Below are 11,174 nucleotides of genomic sequence, written 5' to 3'. Positions count from 1 at the left end.
GTGTGTGTGTGTGTGTGTGTGTGTGTGTGTGTGTGTGTGTGTGTGTGTATAAGCGTGAAACGGGGTCTCTCACCTGCCTATGCAGAGCCCGTGGTGAGGGGCTGGGTGTTGGCGGGGCGATGCGAGGAAGAGACAGGGATGGAGGTGACCGAGGGTGAACGGGGGAAATGTCTGGAACCTGGAGCAGAGAGTGGCTCTCACAGGGCTGGGAGTGGACCGACATCACTGAGACTGCAGGGAGACATGTGCAAAGCGTATATGTCATCATGTCAAACGTGATAGAACACGACACGTACACAAAAATGACAGAAACACATGCACTTCTGGAGAAAACACGTGCACAGCTGGGCATAAAGAAACACACATTATTTCCTATTTTGGGATCTTTTTAAAACATTATATTTGAAGAGTCATGGCCAAAGTATGACATCGCTAACACTTTATCATGATAGAACATTCGGATCTTAAATAAATAAAAAATAAAAGTATAAGTGGAAGCTGTGGCCATAAATAACAGCTTCCGATCTGAAGCCTGGAGAAGTTGTCTGGGCTGAAATTTAGCTTTTTAAAATGTGCTATCAAAATAAAGTGTTTCCTGGATGAAGAAAAAAATCATTAGCGCATACAGTAGGTTGTTACACTGTATGCTGAGCGGCAGCACCGAGCTGACCTTTCAGGGAAATAGTCGCAAAAGGCCAGCTTGCTGGATGTAAAATTCCACATTAGATCCTGGTTACAGTAACAGTTTCACTTGTCTCTACCGCGCCATGCCAAGGGAAATTAGGGTCTTGACAGAATACAGCGCTCTAATGTGTCAGGTGTCAAGTGCACGAGAGAGCACATCCATCAGATGTTCAATCTGTGTCGTGAAACTGTGTAGCCAGGCTCTCAGGTGATCTGCACACACAGGTTCAGTGAACTAGGAAAATTTCTGGAACCTGCAGCAGAGAGCATTAAGGCTCAGCGAACCGGGGTGTGCAGATATAATAGAAATAAAACACTTAAATGTTAGTCAGAGCATAAACGAGTTCATTTCAAGTAGATATTTTCAGTTCAAGCTGTAAAGTCACTTGATCAAATATTCTTCTTCTTAAAACACCACTTCTTTGACAAAAGCTGGGATGCTGTGCAAAAGGTGAATAAGTACTTACCCCCATTCCTGATTTCTTGCATATTTGTAACTCTTATTAGATCAAATATTACACAAGGATTACCAGAGTAATAACAAAAGGCAGTTTTTAAATGATTTATTTTTATTTATTAAGGGATCAATTTGGCTCTGTGTGAAAAAGTATTTACACCCTAAACTTAATAACTGGTTTTGCCACCCTTGGAAGTAACAGTTCTTCCAAGTTTCCACCATTTGTGGATAATGGATCTAAGCTAGCCTTAGAAATGTCTTTGTAGCTCTTTCCAGACTGACAGATGCCGATGACTGTTTCTCAGCTGTTTCTTTAGATCTTGAAATGATGGGTTGCTTTTTGAGATATTTTCACCTCCTTTAGTTTGTCCGACAGGATCTATTCAAGTGATCTTTTGATTCAGAAGGTCTGACAGTAATCAGGCCTAAGTGTGGCTACTAAAATTGAATTCAGCTTTCCAAAAAACTGTAGTTGATCAGTCAATTCATGATTTAACAGAGGGGCAGTTACTTTTGCACACAGGGCCAGGTAGGTTTAGATAGTTCTTTCATTGAATACACAAAATATTCATTTAAAAACTGCATTTTGTTTTTCCTCAGGTTATCTTTGTCTGTCTCTGTCTGTTTAAGTGTGAAAATATGCAACAAAAAAGTAGAAGAAGAAGAAGAAATCAGGATGCCGGAGTACACAGAGAGAACCCAAAAAGACAACAAAATGTCTCTGTTTTCATCTCTGATGTGGTATCTGTGCTTTTGATTGCATACAAGGTTTATGCAAATGAAATCAAATTATTAACACAGCATCTCAACCTTTTTTTTTTAATCTAAAACTGTAAAAAAGACAAAACAGAAGTGATGACTACATATTTTTAAACATATGCACTTTTCTGACTTTGCAACTTGACTGTGAAGACAACGACCACTCTAGTTTAGTATTCGGCCATTGCACAGCTGAGCAGATGAGCCTGTGTGAAGGTTGCAGGTATTCACGTGTATCGACTCATCCACTACAGTAAGTACCTTAGGACAGAGCTGGGCCTGTCCACAGCCTGGACACAACATGCCATTAGATTCTGACTGCAAATGAAACAGTTCTTGTTAGTGCTTAGAGACGTGTTCTGAGCATTGTTTCTTTATGTTCTGACTTCTTTTTTAAACACACAGAAGGTGAAACTACAGGGAAAAAAGATAACATTATGTAGAACAGGTTAACTTTCTATGTGACATGATAAACAGTACTTAAATATCAGTCTTTTATTTTAACTAGTTTGAAATGGACAGTGTGAAGTTTAGTTAACAGATTAGTAGCTGTGTCTCTGCCTGTTTACCACACAGATGAAATAAAATGCCAAAACTTCACGATAATAAAGCGATGCTACTCTCGCAATCAATATTTTAGTATTTAACATCTAGTTTACCTGAATGCTGGTGTTGGGGACTCAGGTCTACCTCGTCTAAAGTGTAGGGGGCGCTGGCGGGTCGCACCGGTCTGAACATATAACTGTCATTTGGCAGAGAATGCATCCTGGATACAGAGATCTTGGATGACAGCAGGTTCTGGTCGTTGTACTGCACCTCTTCCTCCTGCAGGGGGAGGCAGAGACCACTCAGTGCTGAAACCAACAGCTGCAGTTTTTACAAAGAAAGAATAGAGCGCTGCGTGATTCTGATGACTGATGTCTGTTTTTGGACAGGTAAAAATACAAATGTCATGTCTGGGGCATCTTTCTGGTGCAAGTGTACTGACAACCACTGAAAATAAAACACACACACACACACACAAATTCAAAGAACTGTCTATTAAAGTTATCTTAAAGGTAAAGGTTAAAGGAGAGCATCGTTTGCCATCTTTTTATCAGGCTCTGACAAACATAGGCTGAATTACATGCCAGCTCTACACACAACCCAAAACATGTATTTAAATGTCTCCATATTTGTTAAAAGACTGTAACCCAGCAGTAAGATGTAATAACAAGCACTTAGTATATGTTTATACCTCGTTTTATTAGTAATATTGCATTTCCACCGATCAGGCATAACATTAGTACAACCTCCCTAATATTGTGTTGTTTCCCCTGTTGCTGCCGAAACAGCCCTGACCCATCGAGGCATAGACTCCACTAGACCCCTGAAGGTGTGCTGAGGTGTTTGTAATCAAGATGTTAGCAGCAGATCCTTGAAGTCCTCTAAGTTGTGAGGTGGGGCCTCCAGCAATCAGACTTGTTTTTCCATCACATCCCACAGATGCTCGATTGGAGTGGGATCTGGGGAATTTGAAGGCCAAGTCCACACCTCAAACTTCTTTTTGTGCTCTTCAAACCATTCCTGAACCATTGTTGCTTTTTGACAGGCCCAGTTATCCTGCCAAAGGAGGCCACAGCATTCAGGGAGTACCGTTTCTATGAAACACTGTACATGGTCTGCAATAGTGCTTAGGTACATATCAAAGTAACACCCACATGAATGGCAGGACCTGAGGTTTCCCAGCAGGACATTGCCTAAAACATCACACTGCCTCCGCTAGCTTGCCTTCTTCCCATAGTACATCCTGGTGCCAGGTGTTCCCCAGGTAAGTGACACACCTTGGGAGGTGGCGGAAAGGTCAGCAGTAGTTTAGCAGTAGTTTTGTTTGATGCAACAGTAGCTGGTCTGTTGGATCAGATTGCACGTGGGGAGTGAAGGCCTACCCGTGTGATCTGTTCACTGTTCCTTCCTTGGACCACTTTTAAAAACACTCCACAAGAGCTGCAGCTTTGGAGACCCAGTCGTCTACACATCATAGCTTGGCCTTTCTTAAATTCAATTAAATCCTTGCGTTTGCCCATTTTTCCTGCTTCTAACACATCAACTTTGAGGACAAAATCTTCACTTATTCAACTATGTTATAACTGATTGGTGTATCAAAACTGTTTTATCATGAATTAATGTAACTGGCACAGTGAAAAAAAATGCTCCAAAATGCTGATACTGCTGCAATTGCCAATAAGCACAGTTTTGTCTTCCTACCTCTTCAGGTGAATTTGAGCATGGCCCCACATAGGTCCCTCCGACTGAGCTGTTGTTGGAATTTGTGCTTAGTCTGCGTTCCCTCTCCCTATCCATTTCCAAGGCGATCTCTGCATCCATCTCCGCATCCTCTTTAGCATCCTGCAAATACATATCTACTTAATATCTGTGCACTTAAAAAGCCAAAAACCAAAGAGATAGTACTCAAGTTACTGTACCTTGTTGCTTTCCTCTAGATGTTTCATCAGAACAGCCACCACCACATTGACCAGAACAAACTGGGCCATGAGCACAAAGGTGACAAAGTAAATTGGAGAGACCCAGGGCAGATATGGTAAACAGTGTTCGTCAGACGGGTGACACTCCCTCAATGTGTCCTGAAAAAAACAGAAGAAGAGAAAAAGAAGAAGCAGAGAGTTTAACCCCGACACCGAATCACAGTCGCCACTTGAAAAAGCTGGGCATCCACAGCTGCAAAGACTGTTGTAAGCATCACAATTTTACACATTTACTCATTTGTAACTTCAGGAAACAAAGAAACACAAAGCACACACAGAGACATGATGTAAGTAGTTCATAATCAGTAAAAAGATCAAATTAAAAATTGCACATTGTTAAACAACCCTTACTCTCCATCACTCCTAAAGGGTATATGCATGAAATCATGTCCTGTTTTTATATTGAATCAGCTCAAAACATCACCAAACTGACAGACAAGTACATTTCTTACACACAACATAAAACAGACTGTCTGTACAAAGACAGAAATCTACCTTAAAGTTCCTTTTTTAAAGCAGTGGTTAAATAGAGAAAGTGTGTGGCACCGCCCTCTGCTGGAACTCAAGAGGTATTGCTTATGTTGTGGGCCACAAACACCCAGTTTGAGCCTTAGTGGAGAAGTTTACCCACACATTTAATCCTTGACATAATATCTTAATATTAGAAAAAAGGAGTGTGACTTCAACAAACATGTCATTTTTTTAAGCATCAGGCCCTATGTTTGACACCTTTTCCCTAACACGATCTTGGTAAAGAAATTCTACACTATACCTAAAATTTATAATTCATTTAAAAAAAAGGAAAATACATGACATTGTCACATCATTTGTACACAGTCACATTTTCAGAATTCGTTCAGAATTTCATTTTTAAAAAAAGTAAAACTCAAAATGTGAAAGTTTTGACATGGGTCTCCTCTAAGCTACTTTATCATTTCATAATTGCTTTTCGAGGTCGTTGCTCTCTCTCTGCGGTTATGAGATAATCTAGTCATCATTTATTAGAGCTCGTGTTGTGCATACAAGTGCGTTTGTGTGTGTGTGTGTGTGTGTGTCTCCATACTTTCATAATCCCATTCCAGTTGTCTCCAGTGGACACTCGAAACAGTGTGAGGAAGGCCATCCCAAAATTTCTAAAGGTTGCGTGACGACCCAGACCTTCACATGGGTTTTCGTCACTGCAATCTAATCAAAGCAAACAGAAGAAGACGTTAATTAAGCTGCGCTATAAACATGGTGATGAAAAGAAGACGAGAAATACGACGTGCCGCACTTCCATACAAAAAAAGATCTTCTTCTTCAGTCATATAAATGCAGAGTAAACTAGTTCCAAGTGGCGTCTCCCCATGGACGTGGCACAGGAGAGCGAATGAGAAAAGTCTTCCAGGGGACAGCGAAAAGTCTTTGGGTCAATTTAACCGAAAGCTCTCGGGGCCTTGTTTACAGAGAATAGCCACCAGAAGATATCCTCCCTTGCCTCAAACCTGAGGTCACATTAACAGCATGCTTGAGAAGAATAAAACAGCCCTTGGAGTATTATGTACCTTGTTTATTATTCTAAGCATCAGTCACCAGGAGACAAATAAGAGGATTAAACAATGTGAGCGTGTAGCACAGAGGAAATGGATAGGGAAGGTTTGCGTAACGTGTAATGAAATCAAGCTATACTGATGCAAGACTGAAACGCTCGCTGTGGCTCTAACAAATGGTAGACGACTGAGTCAGAGGCTGCTGAGAATTCAGAAAAAGCAGCTTCAGTTCAAATATATTCAGTCAAACGTTAAACATCTGATTTTTTTGGACTGCAGGTATTTCACGTGTACGCCTTTAAAATGTCTAGTGGTGACTTAGACCTAATTAGACCTAATGAGGAAAACTAATGAGATCTATTAAGTCACTCAAGTCAATGTTTCCTTGCTTTCACATCTTACTAAATAATCTTTCCTCTCAATTGGAGCTCGCTCCTGTATAGACCATCTGCTTTTCTACCCCCTTTGTTTTGCCTTTCTCAGGTAATCTTTAACTCCTGCCCACTGGAAATCGGGATTCATCTGGGTGTAGACCACCAGATAAATTATTAAATCTAAATTCAGATCCACACTAGAATATGTTAATTACGAGCTATGCTGAAAACACCTGACCCTGAAATGACATGAAGCCAGGACTGTATTAACATTTAAACACTCATTCAGCCCCCCGTGCCCTCATCCTATCTACAGATACCCTGGACAGAGTCTGCTAACATACGCTTGTCTAAGATCTGTTAGTTAGTCGCATAATTGTTGGTCAGTGTAAATTCCTCTTCCATGGTGAAAATGTATAAAACACCATGATATAATAAAACTAAAGACTTGTCGACGGCCTATGTACCAGGAGGGGAGTGAGGAGCAAGTAAGTTTGAAGATGATGTTTAGCTTTTTCTCACTGGTGTGAATGCAGGGAACATTCCTGTTCTCCACCGCTCTGTGCCATGATGTTTCCTTCAAAACTTCCAAAGTTAAAACATATTTCACCCTTACAGGCATGAATCAGCATTTAGTATGGCACTTCCAAACATTCATAAAAATCATTGCAAAAGCTGAAGATGGGTCATGTTACATAAATCGGCAAAACAGACATCATTTTCTATTCCCAGCGTGTAGCAGAGGATCATAACATTTCACCGAAAGCAACCTCTTTATCAGAAAGTTGTTTTTCATTTCATCTTCCCAGAAGTCCTTTTTTTTATTTTTTCTAACGCTCTTCCCACACAAACTCAGGCAAAATGAGTTGGACAGAGTGAGTCCATTGAAGAAGCAATAATGTAAATAAATGGGATCATGCAAATGTGATCTTTCCTTGGTCAAAACAGGGAGGGGGGGAGGCAAGGATACAAAAAAGGGGGGAAATTTGCTGCGAATCGTGACTGTAATAGTGATGCTTGGAGTCAAAAACCTTTTCTGGCGAAGTGTGTGGAGCAGTGTGTGTGTGTGTGTTTTGTTTTTTTCTTGCTGGTGACTGACCCAGTTTGCCAAATAGCTCCACTCCCAGAGCAGCATAGATGAAGAAGAGCAGCATGAAGAGAAGACCAAGATTTCCCACCTGGAGGGAAAAAGAAAAAAACAAACTCAAAAACATGTTAGATATCTTCTGCTCACCCAACAGTTTAAAACATTACTAGTTAAAGATCCAGGGACAAGAAGGCATTGTCTCTGGAGTCTATAATCGAGAGGGAGTATATAATTGACTCCATTTGTTTGTCTGTCTGTTTGTTAGCAGTCTAGCATCCATAGTTTCCAAGATCTCATTTTCATATTTTGTGTGATGGTACGAGTTGGTTTAATTTAGGTGAAAATTGGGTCAAGGTCACATCAAATGGGTAAAACAATAAAAACAAGTCTTGCTTGGCACGAGCACCTCAGTTTTCCAGGGATCTGACCTTCATTGTTTGTGTCAAAGGTAAAAGTTGACCTTGAAAAAAAATTAAAGAAACCATATCAAGTAATATATCATGTGAATGGGCATGGAGAGAGCTGTACAGTAATACAATGCCCATGACATCACAATGACACCAGGAAGTTTCCCAAAATTACACAGTGCATGAAAATATCTTAAAATCACAACTTCTTTCAGCTTATAGAAGCCAAAGATCTCAGCCAGCTCTGCCCCAGTTATATTGGCAAAGATAATAAAAAACACTATAAATGTGTTAAAGGTCAGACATCAGCATATTGTTATAAAAACAACCTGATGTCAGCATGTTGTTATTAAAAAAATTCATAAAACATCAGCGTTTTAGTACAGCCCTCTCCCTTTGAGGGGAGATGTGCTCTCCGAGGGCTCTTGTTTTATTGCATTTATTTGATACCACATATGCTTATTTATGCATTAGCATAAAATACTTTTTTGCCTTTTCTACCCATTGCATGGAGAAATCCCTTAAAAAACAAAAAATTCAAAAATAACGTGCACAGTGTGCACCTCCTATGACTACATGTGCATCATGCCATCATTTACCAGCATGTCTCATCTCCTTTTCCAGTTTCTAAAAATCTTTCCTCGTGCACTCTGTGCCCGGGATGGTTACATCCGAATACTTGACATTTAGAAAATAGCAGAACAACGTCTGTCACTGCACACACATCATAATCTTTGGCGCAGCTGCTCTTTGCCTCTAAGATTTGAGCCACACAATAACAGGGAGATACATCCGCGACATCTGCTGACATGCCTAAAAAAATGGTGGGTGCATTGACAAAATAGCAAAAGCACAAAAAGGAACACAAGGGAGGAACAGTCTGACTAAAAAAAAAAAAAGAAATCACGAGATCCGTGGCAAAAATGTGCACGGGCATCCATTTGACTAATGAACTCACTGACTGTGATAAAAATCCTCTTGTGTGCAGTGTGCGTGCCATTTATTATAAGGCGCATTTACTAAGAAAACCAAATGTGATGTGCAATAAGCCGGCGAAAACCCCAAGAAACAAACACACTTGAGAGTCAGGATATGAATTTTGTAATGTTGAAGGATACGCCTGGAATTAAATATTCATTAAAAAGCATAAATCTTTCAGGGCTGTCTATTCTGAACAAAACTGCAATCCTGACCCTGTTTTCATAAATAAAACAAAAAAAGCAAAACCACTCTTCTGTGGTTGAGACGTTACAGAGTCCGTGTTTACCTGCGGCAGTGCTTGCATGACAGTATCCAACAGAGCTCTCATCCCTGTGGCCATCTTTAGAAGCTTCAGCACTGCAGAGACACATTGAAACAGCCGTTTTATTGTGATAATAGTGATAAAGGGTTAGTAGGAAACTGTTTCATCTACATCTGAGATCCTCCTTTTGATGCCAGATCTATTAGAATATTTAGGATGACTTAACAGAGTGAAACTATATAAGTGTATACGACATAAGCAAGGATAGAAGCATATGTGTACCTCGTGCTATCCTGAGCACTCTCATGATCCTGATGATGGTTGGATTTATTGGTAATGTGCCTTTCATTTTCAGCTCCTCCAGGACGATGCCCATGATGGACAATGCCACTATAGCTAAATCCAGCTGATTCCACCTGAGAATATTTTGTAGTCGGGTACAAAAGAAAAGGGCAAAAAAATAAAAAACATTAAAAAAATAAGACACTCTTTCATCGCTCATGCAGCATATTCAACTAGTACCAGCGGGTGATTGTGACAACAAAGTAATACAAATTCCTTCTTAGTCTTTAAAGGTTATTGTGAGTTAGCTGAAAAGGAGAACAGGTGGGAACAGAAGATGAAATGTTGCTGCTGCCTGGCTGCTGATGCTAAATAGTGTGAAGGCTGTTTAGATTAATGGGCAGCCCACCCACTAATCTCTTTGGTAGGGAAAACACTGAGGCAAACCATGATAACGCTCCACCTGGGTACTCTGAAAGAGATAAGTACCCTGACCACCCAGTGCTCTGAATATAATTGTCTGAAAACGAGGAAGGCAGGAATTCACACATTAAGTAGGGAATTATTTTTGTAACCATTTTACGAGATAGATACATTTACTTTAGTGGGAAACAATGCTATAGAGATTCAGAAAAGACTGACATTCATCTCACTGTTTTACCTGTCTCTGATGAACCTGTGTATGCCAAACGCCACAAGTTTGAGGAGGGCCTCAACGACGAAGATGCAGGTAAACACGTAGTTACAGTACTTCAGAACCTCTCCTAAATACTGAGTGCACAGATTGAACGTAAGGAGAAGCGTACAGATTAATTTGAGACATCTTTCACAACATCTTCCATTTGAGCAAGTTTGCAGGGGCACGCATTACCACTGGTTGTTTATAGTGCTCTATGCTCATGGTGAAGACATTGACGCAGATGATAAAAGTGATGAAGAGGTCCAGGTGGTGGCTGGTACACAGCGAGTGGATGGACAGACGCAGGGGAGAGTAGTCGTCATAGTACCGCCCGAGCTTGGCCTCTGGATCACAAAAATTCAGGAACAAACAAATATATGAAAGACAGAGTAAGAAACACGCAGAGAGACTCACATTTGTGAATAACTGTTGTCTGAATATAAAGTGTTGTATGTGTAGCACTGTGCACCGGAAGGCAGAGGGGCAAAGAGAAGGCAACCACCACTGCTGTTCCATTTGATACTTTATTCACCAAAATATGCTTGTGCCTTAATAAGATTCTGCTATTTTGGTACGCATGTCACACCAGAGAGGCCCTTGAGCAGACCAGGCGACCCACTGATCCTCTAATTGTAAACTTACTCACAGCGGTGGTGCTCCCATTGTCCCTGTTCCTTAAACAGTATGTGCATGCTACTGCTTGTGTGGCTTGTTTAAATAAGTGAGGACATGAGAGTAACAGGAAGTCTAAGATATTTATGGCATGTATTCATTTTTTAAAGGGATCGCATATTTAGTATTATTTTTCGCCTCAAAATACTTTTGTATGTAAATTTGCACACGTACAGTTCTGCTTAACAATCTACATCCACATGAACATCATGGTGATTTATGGATTCTCGTGAAAACTGAACTGTTCTTTTCCAGGGTGGAATAACTGCACCGCATACATCTTTAAAAAAAGACCTAAAATTAGACACGGATCACTGAATTTATTTTTGATTTTCTCTAATCCACAAAAGGTTACATAAAAGCTCAAATATACACATTCACTCACTTAAATCTTTTATTAAAGGTGCTGAAAGTTCTACAAACAACAAGGCCTTTCAGCTTCTTGTTAGTGATCGTGATTGACTACAACTGTTAGT

General features: G+C 40.3%; 1 protein-coding gene across 1 annotated transcript in view; it reads right to left on the bottom strand.

The window, feature by feature from the left end:
• cacna1ha (calcium channel, voltage-dependent, T type, alpha 1H subunit a) overlaps positions 1–11,174 on the bottom strand; it is a 128,781-nt gene that overhangs the window by 5,558 nt on the left and 112,049 nt on the right. The window contains exons 28-37 of the mRNA XM_039611146.1: positions 10,219–10,370; positions 10,009–10,118; positions 9,348–9,481; positions 9,090–9,160; positions 7,428–7,506; positions 5,489–5,610; positions 4,366–4,524; positions 4,148–4,288; positions 2,560–2,725; positions 74–231 (exon numbers count right to left, since the gene is read on the bottom strand). Of these exons, the coding sequence (XP_039467080.1) occupies positions 74–231; positions 2,560–2,725; positions 4,148–4,288; positions 4,366–4,524; positions 5,489–5,610; positions 7,428–7,506; positions 9,090–9,160; positions 9,348–9,481; positions 10,009–10,118; positions 10,219–10,370 (1,292 nt within the window). The remainder of the gene's footprint in view (positions 1–73; positions 232–2,559; positions 2,726–4,147; positions 4,289–4,365; positions 4,525–5,488; positions 5,611–7,427; positions 7,507–9,089; positions 9,161–9,347; positions 9,482–10,008; positions 10,119–10,218; positions 10,371–11,174) is intronic.

This window comes from Oreochromis aureus, linkage group 4 (genome assembly GCF_013358895.1).
Source record: "Oreochromis aureus strain Israel breed Guangdong linkage group 4, ZZ_aureus, whole genome shotgun sequence".
NCBI classification, from domain to species: Eukaryota; Metazoa; Chordata; class Actinopteri; order Cichliformes; family Cichlidae; genus Oreochromis; species Oreochromis aureus.
Note: the sequence above shows the minus strand (reverse complement) of the source record. Positions and strands in the feature narration are given on the sequence as shown.